Source organism: Saccoglossus kowalevskii, chromosome 3 (assembly GCF_978046115.1).
Source record: "Saccoglossus kowalevskii chromosome 3, keSacKowa6.1, whole genome shotgun sequence".
Lineage (NCBI taxonomy): Eukaryota > Metazoa > Hemichordata > Enteropneusta > Harrimaniidae > Saccoglossus > Saccoglossus kowalevskii.
Window position 1 is genome coordinate 20,047,571 of NC_140643.1, and position 13,171 is coordinate 20,060,741.

A 13,171-nucleotide genomic window follows, 5' to 3' on the forward strand; every position below is an offset into this window, starting at 1 on the left:
TATGGCCCTTTAAATCGCCCCACAGTTCATAGTTTATATCCGGGGTAAAGGTCATTTCAAAACGCGGCGTGACTCGTTTCTGTTTTTTTGGTGTTATACTAATTCCGTCTGCTGTATTCTGAGAACATTCAGTAAGTTATCAATTATTCAATACAGTTTCAAATGCTTGCGTAGAAAGCTGTGCATACATACAGTTAAAACAGTATTATAATGTGGCTTTTAGCGGTCTGAGTTTTAGCTGAGGTGGAAAATCTAAATAACATTTTATCCGTATTTTATATACACTAGTAAAATAAATAGTTTCATCCCTCAGGTAGCTCATTTCATTGAAGCCCAGTCCCTCAAACGACTGTGATTGAAGTGACCGTGACCATGATGTACACATTTAATACATGGGACCAGTCCACTGTGGCTAGTATATTGTCAGTATTTCATTGACCCTGTAAACTACAGTATAGATAGCTGCAGTTCTGTAGCTCGCTTGGTTTCGCTGTCGGTTATTTTGTTCGTCGCGGTGTTAACGCGAAACCAGGGAGCTACAGTTCCATCCTATGCGAGTTACCATATTTTACCGACCTGAAATCAGGTCGGGCCGTAACAGCCGTTTTTTTTCATTATTTTCGACTCAAGTTTCTACTTTTCTACTGTCGATGGGTCCCGAAACTATTTCATCAATTATTTTGAGGGCGATTGTCCGAAATTGGTCATTTTCACGACGAAAACTGCGTGAAATGGGAAAACTGTGACGCCTTGTGACGTCACGATAACTTATTCAAGATGGCGGCAAACGCGGGGATTTCGCTGTAGTTTTCCGCGGTTTTCGTCGTGAAATCGGCCAATTTCGGACAATCGCCCTCAAAATAATTGATGAAATAGTTTCGGGACCCATCGACAGTAGAAAAGTAGAAACTTGAGTCGAAAATAATGAAAAAAAACGGCTGTTACGGCCCGACCTGATTTCAGGTCGGTAAAATATGGTAACTCGCATAGGATGGAACTGTAGCTCCCTGGTTTCGCGTTAACACCGCGACGAACAAAATAGCCAACAGCGAAACCAAGCGAGCTACAGAACTGCAGCTACAGTATAGAGTATTTCATTGGCCGGTAGACTAATAATTGCTCTCTCAAACAATTTTATTATTCGATCAGTGTCCTGATGTCAATAATTTTTAGTTTCAGTGACTATTAATACTTTGTTTGAATTTTTTGCCATTCACGAGCAAAATGTATTGTTTGTTATTTGTTTTATATGGAGTGTAAACCGTTCCGGCACCCCTTTCTTAAAAGATGCAATATGGATGACAAAATGTATTATATTTAATATGGTTGTTTGATATTTTATACTGAAAATCAAATTATCATAAACTAAAAATCTGTATCAGTAGGACACGCAGTATTTCCATGTACAGTTTCCATCAAACAACATTATTAAAAATTATGTGTTCTCATTCCTGATGAGTCTTTAAAAAAATCACATCAAAAATATTAGTTTATTATGCTTGACAAATGCTTTTTGATTTTTTTAAGAATGGCTAAAAGGCAGTTTTGGTACGATATTTACAAGCACGCTAGTAAATTCAAGGTTTTTCTGGGGTTTTTCTGGAAAAAAACTGCAATAGCAGTTGCCACCTAGTGAGGGAGAATGAGCTTGTTACTTTGAGAGCTGAGTAGTGCTAAGGCTTCAAACAAGACCACACTGCATGTCTTTACTCACACTCAGTTTGTAAATTTCGCATTTCTATTTCTACCTTTAGAACCATCTTGCACTTTTGTTTCTTTTATTTTAGGGCTTCAATAATGGAGAAGAAATCTAGGAAAAGAAAGCATTCTAAGAATCGCCTTGATAATTTTGGAGCAAAGAAGAAGAAAGTTGAAAGTGGTTCAGTCGTTGTTTCTGGAGAACTTAAAGTTGAACATAATCTAACATATGCAAATAAGCCAAAAAGGAAACGCCCTTTTTGGAAAGAGAAGAAAAATAAAAATTCACAGAAAAGAAGCGTGCACAATAACGAAAAAGATGGAAAACAAAATCATAAGCAAAATTCTGAAATAACTGATATAAATAATGCAATCAGGGATAATACCAAAATGAAACCATCACTTAAAATGCAAAACTTAAACGAAAAAGGTTATCCAGCTAGAAGTACTGAGCTCAAAAATACAGGTGTTTCACATTGTAACACAACAAATAAGACTGAGGAAGATGAAGCCAGAACTAAAAATTTGAGACATGAGAAACCCGAAAAAAAGAAGGAATTTAAGAAAAAGAGGAAATCAAAGCAGATGTCCGGAGAAAAAGTAACATCTTCTGTTAGTGTGTCATCCAACTGGAAAAAGCTAGCGGAGGTAACTTACAGCTATTTATTGCACTGTGGCAGATAGCGTTATTTATTGTTCAGAGATTTTATCATCTCTCTGCTTTTGTATCTGCACCTATGTATCAAATATGCCTCAATTACTTGCTATATAAATCTTGCTATATAACTAACATCATGTCACACTTTGGCAGCTACTTGTACACTAATAATACATGTACAATACAATAATTCAAGATTGTCTAATGGTGGCTATTTCTATGTTGAAATGTTCACAAATCAAGCATTTCCAGCCATTCTGAAACCAGATTTACAAAAAAATGATTTTCTTTATCTAGTCTATGAATTTTAAGACTGAGACAAAGACTGCAGTAAAACCAAGGAGTGTCCCTGTGAAACCAGTTGAGCAAGTGCAAGATGAAAAGAAAAGGGCAGAAAGGTATGCTGTAGCTTTTCTGTAACATACCATACCATTTTGATAAATTTGTAGGATGCCTTTGCTGAATTCCAAAGTTAGCAAAAATCACATAAGTTTAACACATATACTGATCTGTAGATATAAATCCCAATGCATGTAATTTAATCTGTACGTTAGCAAAAGTATCGATTCTTGATTTCAGTAATTGTGTTTTTTATGTTGCATTGATTTTCTCTTTGATGCAGCCCTGAGATATGGTTTGATGACGTAGATCCAATGGTCTTGCAGGCAACGGCTGCTACAGCCAGTTCAAATTCACAACCAAAGAGTGGATATGAAGGGTGAGATATGCTTTTTATATTCTACATTTATTCTTGATTTTATTCTCATCAATAGTCATTGGCAGGATTATACATTCTCACCAATTTGTTGACATGAATTTAAATGCTCACTATTTTGTCAACAATTCTCACTGATAAATTGCTGAGAAACTGGATTCTCTGCAACGAAAGGTTAGAGTTTTTAAATCATGATCGCTAACAAATTAGTGACAATTTATATTCATGCCAAAAAAACGATGAGATTTCAAATTGAATGGTAAAAATAAGACTTGTCAAACTTTGAGGACATAAGAGTTCTTTTTTACCAATAGTTTTTGCAAACAAAAACATGGAAATGCTACAAAACATTTTTAAAAGTAATCTTGATTGACATTTGGTGTTATGCAGCAAGTCTTCAAACTTTATATAAACAATGTATTTTACACACTTAAATGTTGTATGGGATCCATATCAAACACCACGCGCTGCAACCACCATTGAATTAATAAAGCAAACAGATGGTAAAACTTTTGTTCTAAATTTATTCAACGTACATGAATACATCTTTTAATGACTTCTGAACTATACTGTCTGTATTACTTATTTTCAGTTTAACTCGTTGTATTGCCATGGACTGTGAAATGGTCGGTGCTGGTTTTGACGGCAAAGATAATGAACTAGCTAGGGTCTCATTAGTAAATGAGTATGGTGGGTGTGTGTACGATAAATATGTGAAACCTCGGGAGAAGGTGACAGATTATAGAACAGCTGTTAGCGGTATCACACCAGCACATATCAGAAAAGGTAATACATGTACTGTGTTTGCTCTATTAGTAGCCTATGGGTTTATTTAAATTACAGAGTTGTGTCTGCTGTCAAAATGAGTGTATTTTAATGATACTGTATTGCATCTGAAATTATGGTCTGTGTGTGTACGTAAACCACAGTGATGTATGGCACCATAGTTTTTCTTGTGCCCAAAATGTCCACATTAAATTTGATTGTGGCATGTAGCTTCTTTCATGTACTCTGATAATAATAGCTATTGATACCTGATGCATACCAAAGGTTAGGGACGACGTCAAAAGATCGATGTCTGATAAAAAACTTAATTCCTTTAGTTTTTTTCCAAACCCCCCTACCCCCACTGAAACTTAATTGATAAATATTGATCATGGCGTCAGACTACATTCACCATTAAATACAAATTGATAATCGGACAGTAGTATTGCATAGCAGTTGGTTGTCGGGTGGGTGTAACAAGATTTTACAAATGCACCTCATTTGACGCACAGATTTACACGCGAACCAAACCATTTTTCTGTTTTTTTTACCCTTTTCGGTTATTTCTGTCCATGATTGGATAGAAAAAAACGAACTACAAATACTCCAAGATTTTGTAGACTTCATTAAAAAATAAAATCGTTTTTGTAGGATGGAAATTTTTGAGGTCAAAACCCCCCACCCCCAAACTAAAGGAAATAAGTTATTTATCCGACATCGATCTTTTGATGTCGTCCCTTAATTTGTCTGATAATTGTTTCGAGTCAAAGCAATTGATAAAAGTCTGGATGCAAATTTTGTGAAATGTGTATATGTACTGTGGTGACCTCATCAAATTTAACAACACAACAGCCTATGATCATGCAAAAAGAGCACAAACATTGTCATACATTTTGTGTGAAATTGTTCATAATTATCACAATTCCAATATGTTACATCAAGCCAACAAAATCGGATAGTGGACTCGCATTATTATTTCTGGACAAGTTTTTGGTACTACATTTTTCACGTGTTCTTCTATAGTTCCTTTTTTTGTCAATTTTGGATCAAAATTCTGGATTTGATCAAAAGTTTTGAACAAAATATGTAAAAATTATTAGACAGGTTTATTTTGTGAATAGTGCCCAAGTTCTGAGAGAAACAATGTTAACCAATTATGTTGTCAACTTTACAGCGGAAGAGTTTGATGTTGTTCAAAGAGATGTTGCTGATATGCTCAAGGGTCGTATCTTGGTTGGTCACGCATTGAACAATGATATGAAGGTGAATATCTGCAGAATGTTTACAACATTGTCTCTGATTGACTAGTTATTCATAATATACATAAACGCCAATCAACAATGATGTACTTTACTCATTGAATTTTGTGATACTTTTTTTCTGTATATGTGTTCGCATCTTTTATAATATACATGCGCCTAAAGGCAGATTTTCGGGGTTTACATTATGTAAGTTCCAGCTAGTGTAACATGTTTCACTCACTCAAATTAGATTACCATATTTACCCTGTTGGTATCATATGAGCTCACGTAAATAACATGCATGTCTGTGTGGCCAAATAAAGGCATATGTTACTGCAGTCATGCATTTGTTTTGTACACCAAGCCAGTAATATTGTCAGCTAATTGTCTGCATGTTGTCAGTGTTGCCTTCACATCTGTATACTGGCATTCTGAAAGTAGCATTGCCTAACAATATTGCTAACTAAGGTGTACATATTTGCAGTCACAGTAATGATCTGGTACACAATAAAAACAATTTTATGTTTCTATTGGAGATATACTTCTAATAGAACAACTATGGTTTGTGCATGTTTCTAGATGTTAAGTTGTTTGGTGTCTTTCAGGTCTTGTATCTAAGTCATCAGAGAATTAATGTGAGAGACACTGCAAGATACAAGCCGTTCCAGAAAATAATGAGAGTATGTATATTATAGACATTGCCAAATAACCGGATAAGGTTTCAGTTTGTTTGAGTGATGAAATCTCTAGCACCTGTAGTAACACTGATCTAGTTTGGTTTGGCCATGTTTTACCTTCTCACTTTTTTGCCCAATTATGTCTGCACTTTTTTCTTATATTCTTAAAAGTTTCTGGAAATGAACCCAAATTTTGAAGCCAAACAGACATAATTTGTGTGAATTTTCAGATTTTACTAAAACAATTTGGCTATTTTTGTCCCAATTTCTGATGGAGAGCACAGGACTATTATGTGAAATTATGATGAAAAAAGGAACTGGTAGTGAAAAGGTTAACCTTAGAATAACTTTTGCAATTGGCATAGGTCATTACTAAATATATGCAATATTGCAGTGAACATATATTTTACCAAGGATTTAGAAGGATATGCAATACTCGCAAGAATTGAAGAAGTCGTGCAAATTGCGAAATCACAAAATTTGCAAGACAAATCAATGTTGCTAGAATTTGTTATGCAAATTAGAATCTGTGAAAACAATGATTACAGTGTTTTTGGCGGAGTCTTTGCATATTCGCAAAAGGGTGTAGCTACATGTGTATTTTGTATATGACCATAATCTCACTCATTTCTGTATAAGTAATTGAACATTTCCATGCACCCACTGTGTTCTGTGGGTTGATTAAAAATACACTTGACCAGCATTAATTAGGCAATGTTTTCAAGTTCACAAGTTAAAAATCAGATATAACGAGAGTTAGTTTCCAAACTAATCTTATGCATTTTCGACATGAATCAATCTGTTCAATTTCAGACGAATAGACCAGGTTTGAAAAAATTGACTAAAAAGATTCTTAAGATGGATGTACAGCAGGGCGAACATAATTCTGTAAGTAGATTTTATTCTTTATGGACTGGATACGGCTTTTGCGGCCTGAGGTTGTGCGATGGAAGCTTGCGAGGGTGCGTAAGCTGTACGACCGAGGACATATGTTAGACAAATATCTATTATTCTATTTGACCACAATGATTGATTTTGATGTATTTTCAAAATTTGTAGGTTGAAGACGCACAAGCTGCTATGAAATTGTACATGTTGCATAGAAAGGAATGGGACAGTGTAGTGAAACGAGCAAGTATTAAACAACAAACGTGGAAGAAGAAACGGCGATGATATCTATTCATAAAAATCTGAAATTTTTTTATTTTCACTTCTTAAAAACATGTGACTTTGGTAGAAGCTACTGTTACAAGGTCAATATTAAAAGAATATTTTCTATAATGGTTGTGTATATTTCTTTAATTGATATTCCAGACAGGACCTAGGAACTCTAAATAGAATTTATGACAGCAGATACCCCTCCCTTCACTCACTTACTGGGATTTTAAAATGAAAAATACAGAAAAAATTAACATTTTTACCAGGTGAAAATTGTCATTCCATTCTTAAATAACTAGGCGACAAAAGAGACAGGTTTACAAAATATTTGGTAGGCAGTTGGGGTTCTTATTTTATTTATATTTTCCACTGGATTTCTTTTTCAGTCCCTGTTCAGGCACAGTCAGGGACTTGCGCGTGCTTCCATGCATCTGTATGTCTACGAGTCCATATCCAGTGGTAATTTTACACATGCTTTGACTGATTATGGTCAAACTTCATATGTACATCAGATATTATATCGGCCATATGTACACGAGTTTATTTTAAAAATTTGAATGTACAGAAATACTGATATGAAATGAGTTCAACAGATTCTAAAAGTATGTGTACTTTAAAAGACTGTATATAGTGCTAAATCTGGACAAAATGTTATTTCCTTTGGGGGAAAAAACACTTTTAGTCGGTTACTATAATTGACCAACAAATTCTCGTGTTGGTATGCTAAGTGAGTAGCTAAGAGTAAGAGACACAAATGGCAGCTGATTTTAATGCACGAACTGGTACGACAAATAATGATTTATTTTTTTGTTTTCACATAACTCGTATTCACTTCCGGTGCAATAACAACTGTCTCTTGAGTCGAAATGCCCAAGACTTTCGGCAAGTACCCTTTGGTTCATTTTTTTGGTCCCCATTCAGACGCAGTCCAAAAATGGGTTCTGACTTCTGTGCGTTAGTGTGTCCAGGTGTGCGTCCGGAACTGTATTTTAAACATGCCTAGACGAATCACAATCAAACTTCACACGTACATCATAAATAATACATGTATTATACATGTGCACATCATTTTGTTTCATGATCTGATTCATGGTGGCCATTGTTGTGCTAAAAAAAACCATCAAAATCGGGCATTTATTGATGGATTTTGTTTAAACTTGGTACATATGTTGGACAATATGGGACCTTGATGCACATCATTTTATTTTTCAGATCCAATTTAAAATGACCGACTGGTGGCCATTTTGTTTTAATGAATGCAGTTCTATTTCTATATCTTTGCCATGCTTTGAGTGATTATGTTCAAATTTTATGTATTTGTTTTACATCATGGTATAGATGTATTCTAATGACCGACTCATGACCATTTTGTTTTAATTAATGCTGTTCCAGAGCAATATTTTTCAATATGGACAAGTACTCGTTTGACGATCAGATACCTGATGTCAATCATTTTAATGTTAAAAAATCATCATAATCAAGCATCATCTTCTGGATCCATACTCTTGACATGTTTATGTCGAACTATATTACTATAACTAAATTTGATAACTAACAGGGACTGTGCCATGCATGGCTTGTCTTTTTTTCAATTCATTTGGAATGGCTGATACCAGTCCTAGCCAAGTTTTTATAACAAGGAGAGATTGTTGGCTTATAGTTTGCCAGGGTATTGGAATCATAGCCAATGAAAGGATTTGATCTGTAGCTGTATCAACCAATTGAACTAGAGGTGAACAACCTTTTACTGATGGCATATTCTTTATTTGCTGTAACGTTATATGCACACCGTAATATCTGGCGTAAGATTAAACACACTCTCAGTATCGATTTTAAGTTACTGAAATTACGACTCAATTGCAACAATTTCAATGCACATCAAGTTGGTAATAATAAATGTATTAATACTGGATATGATGAATAATTTGACCTTGCGTTGATCAAGATGGCTGGTAAAATAATCAGCTGTACCAGTTAACGAGTATTCGCTTGTGTATCAGTACGCAACATACATTACAGTTATGGATGCAGGGATAAAACTATAACAATGTGTGGTATTTAACTAATCGCACGAACTATGTATGTTACGCCCATAGAGAGCGCTGCTAGCAGAATTTCCCGTGAGCGAAATAACTGCACTATTAAAATCAGTCACAGTATCTATCGTTTTGTCTGAAGTCTTCAAAACGTATCATATTAATGCCCAACAATGTTTTTTCATTGCTCCACAGTATTTGATTTCTATTCCCTCGGTGAGATTTCGTTTCCCTTTTCCAAATATCTAAACAGTTATTGACAAAGTTACTCAACCGCACCGTCGGCAAACTTGTTTTGTAATTACAGCTGAAGATGAAATCCCCACGAACAAGTTTGAGTTGTTGATCCAGAAACACCTTCCATGGAAGTTCAATATATGGGCTTAAATAGCGTTTTATCCATCCATTATTAGACCCCTTTACCGATCATTGAATTTCTCGCTATCATATCCTATCCAAATTTGTAAATTATTTTATGAGTGTCTTGAGTAAAAATATATGTAAATTGTGACATACCAAACGTCTCTGTACTTTATAATTTCTTTCTTTTCCATTGGTTTAATATAATTTTTATGTTGCTATTTGACTTGTACATGTTCAAACATCCTATAAGTTCTCTTCTTTATTGTATGAGAAATAAATTCCCACAATCTTGATCTGTGATGTGGGCCATATTACCCCAAACTTTACCTCTTTCTTGCTTATCCACTTCCCCAGCCACGCTCCTTCAGTTTTTCCCAATTTACTTTAAACATTGAGCATCTAGGAAAAACCTAAAGCAAATAAAAACACACTGATCGCTAGCATTCGGCACTCAAAACTTCCAACCGTAACCGAAACTTCATGAACAGCATTCTTTTTTTTGCCTAAAACGTAGGTACATTGTAGACGCGTGTCATTGATAATACAGTGTAACATTATGAGATATATGAGATTATAACACATAATTATATATACACATTAATCGTAGGATTCACAGTTAATTCGTCCCTTCACATTCGTTCCATAAATCAATTCGCCCTAATTCACATTCGTTCCAATGAACTTTCGCCCATTCCCTTTGGTTAGTAGTGCGATCCTGTGCAGTGTGATGTTGATTTCTATGTTGGTATGCCAGTGGTTGTCAATTTCGACGTACGTGTGTGTACTAGCTCTTGTCGATTACTACCACGGGTTCAGCCAACCGTGTTTGAAATATGAATAACTTGATTTGACGATTGACGAATTAACAAGTTGCATGTGATACAATAAACGTGTTTGAGGTGCTGTCGTATGCACGACAAGTGCGTGACTATAAGATGCTATTTGTTGTTCGGATCTATTTGGGTGTATAAGGACGAGTTAGTATCGGGCTAACCTAATAAATCGACTTTGGACCTGACTAATAATTTGAGACGATTAGACCGACCACCACCGAATTGTATGCTATGTACTCTACACCCATTTCCACTTTGAATGAATATGATTTGGAAGTAATAATTCCAAGTGTCTAAGCATTAAATGTTGCTGTCGAACATCGTTTCAGTTAGTTCTAAACATTGCAATAATTTAACTTGACGGAAATTGTTCAAATTTATCAATATGTATTTTTGAGTAAAATTTGATGAAATACGTAGAGAATAAATTTATAACATTAACTAATGGGGGGGGGGGGGGTTCTACCACATTTGCCCACTGAGTGGATGTTTTGAAATAATATATTCTTAACATCTGGCAAGTACGGTATCGCGAATTGCGATAGGATGTTTGTTTACTTTTTTGTTAGCATTACGTCGTACGTAGACGTTGCTGTGAGTTTCATATTGAACATGACACAACAACCACCGTCCTTTAACCTACATTCGGTCAGAGTTGACTTTTTTAATTGCCTTCATTAATTCATTGAATTCGCAGTTGGCTTATGACTATCAAGGACTTTTATGACACGTATTTTGCAGTGAAGCTAGCAATGAGAGTATACAACATCGGAGAGGCTATTGTAGTCAACCATAATACAATAGACAAGTATTTCTCTGTTTCGAGGCCAGTAACTCACCATGATTATCAGTTAGCATTGGAAGCGGTATATTGTTCACACATACAGTTATCAAAGATGTTTTGCCACTGTAGCGCAAGTTAATGATAAACACACATTCTTCCTCATAACTATCACCTTCGTTCTTGCTGAACAACTAAGTCTTTAACCTTCTTTGGAGTTCTGTTATCTGTTCATGATTTACAGACCTTTGCAAAGTGACTTATTTTCATAACGAATTTGCAGGTCTTACTTTCTTCGGAACATGCGTATATATGTTTCTACAAAACTAATATTTCTTTTTTTCTCGTATGTTCTCTCATTATCGACGTTTATGAGAGCGTGGTTTGCGGTATTTCACTGCTTTGTCAGAAGCTGTTCTATTATCAGGTTTCTCCATACCCAGTGCTTATGATTCAATTATTATCATGTAGTATGTGATTTGGAGATATTGATATATGACGAAATGTGTACCACTACGTTATGATCAATTTAATTTCACAGTGTTGAAGTTATCTAATATGAAATTATATACTGGCGGGAAAGTCCGGGTCAGAATTAGCTTGCTGCATGTCTGATGGAGCAGACCTGTTACAGGCCTTAGAGAATTGGCTTGCTGCATGTCTGATAGAGCAGACCTGTTACAGACCTGATAGAATTAGCATGCTGCATGTCTGATAGAGCAGACCTGTTACAGACCTGATAGAATTAGGATGCTGCATGTCTGATGGAGCAGACCTGTTACATGCCTGAGAGAATTGGCTTGCTGCATGTCTAATGGAGCAGACCTGTTACATGCCTGAGAGAATTGGCTTGCTGTATGTCTGATGGAGCAGACCTGTTACAGACCTGATAGAATTAGTATGCTGAATGTCTGATAGAGCAGACCTGTTACAGACCTGATAGAATTGGCATGCTGCATGTCTGATAGAGCAGACCTGTTACAGATCTGATAGAATTAGCATGCTGCATGTCTGATAGAGCAGACCTGTTACAGACCTGACAGAATTAGTATGCTGCATGTCTGATAGAGCAGACCTGTTACAGACCTGATAGAATTAGCATGCTGCATGTCTGATAGAGCAGACCTGTTACAGACCTGACAAAATTGGCTTGTTACATGTCTGATGGAGCAGACCTGTTACAGACCCGATAGAATTAGTATGCTGCATGTCTGGTGGATCAGATCTGTTACAAACCTAATAGAATTAGTATGCTGCATGTCTGATGGAGCAGACCTGTTACAGGCCTGAGAGAATTAGCTTACTGCGTGTCTGATGGAGCAGATCTGTTACAGACCTGATAGAATTAGTATGCTGCATGTCTGATGGAGTAGACATGTTACAGGCCTGAGAGAATTAGCTTACTGCGTGTCTGGTGGATCAGATCTGTTACAAACCTAATAGAATTAGTATGCTGCATGTCTGATGGAGAAGACCTGTTACAGGCCTGAGAGAATTAGCTTACTGCGTGTCTGATGGAGCAGATCTGTTACAGACCTGATAGAATTAGTATGCTGCATGTCTGATGGAGCAGACCTGTTACAGGCCTGAGAGAATTAGCTTACTGCGTGTCTGGTGGATCAGATCTGTTACAGGCCTGATAGAATTAGTATGCTGCATGTCTGATGGAGTAGACCTGTTACAGACCTGATAGAATTAGTATGCTGCATGTCTGATGGAGTAGACATGTTACAGGCCTGAGAGAACTAGCTTACTGCGTGTCTGATGGAGCAGACCTGTTACAGACCTGAAAGAATTAGTATGCTGCATGTCTGATGGAGCAGACCTGTTACAGGCCTTAGAGAATTAGTATGCTGCATGTCTGATGGAGTAGACATGTTACAGACCTGATGGAATTAGTATGCTGCATGTCTGGTGGATCAGATCTGTTACATACCTGATAGAATTAGTATGCTGCATGTCTGATGGAGCAGACTAGTTACAGGCCTGAGAGAATTGGCTTGCTGTATGTCTGATGGAGCAGACTTGTACAGACCTGAGAGAATTGGCTTGCTGCATGTCTGATGGAGCAGACATGTTACAGGCCTGAAAGAATTGGCTTGTTACATGTCTGATGGAGCAGACCTGTTACATACTTGAAAGGATTAGTATGCTGCATGTCTGATGGAGCAGCTCTGTTACAGACCTGATAGAATTAGTATGCTGCATGTCTGGTGGATCAGATCTGTTACAGGCCTGATAGAATT

The 13,171-nt window shown here is 36.3% G+C and overlaps 1 protein-coding gene across 1 annotated transcript; it reads left to right on the plus strand.

The window, feature by feature from the left end:
* Positions 1 to 6: 6 nt before the first annotated feature.
* Positions 7 to 7,036, plus strand: LOC100371338 (uncharacterized). The gene is made up of 9 exons (XM_002740272.4): positions 7 to 131; positions 1,788 to 2,346; positions 2,654 to 2,754; positions 2,979 to 3,074; positions 3,664 to 3,857; positions 5,011 to 5,099; positions 5,683 to 5,757; positions 6,568 to 6,642; positions 6,814 to 7,036. The coding sequence occupies exons 2-9, from the start codon at positions 1,798 to 1,800 to the stop codon at positions 6,925 to 6,927; spliced, it is 1,293 nt and encodes a 430-aa protein (XP_002740318.1). The 5' UTR covers positions 7 to 131; positions 1,788 to 1,797; the 3' UTR covers positions 6,928 to 7,036.
* The last annotated feature ends 6,135 nt before the right edge of the window (positions 7,037 to 13,171 follow it).

Excerpts from the sequence above, each read along its gene's own strand:
- LOC100371338 (XM_002740272.4), top strand. The coding sequence starts at position 1,798 with ATGGAGAAGAAATCTAGGAAAAGAAAGCATTCTAAGAATCGCCTTGAT. Across the intron at positions 5,100-5,682 it reads CATTGAACAATGATATGAAG|GTCTTGTATCTAAGTCATCA; the intron begins GTGAATATCTGC and ends GGTGTCTTTCAG. Across the intron at positions 6,643-6,813 it reads AGCAGGGCGAACATAATTCT|GTTGAAGACGCACAAGCTGC; the intron begins GTAAGTAGATTT and ends CAAAATTTGTAG.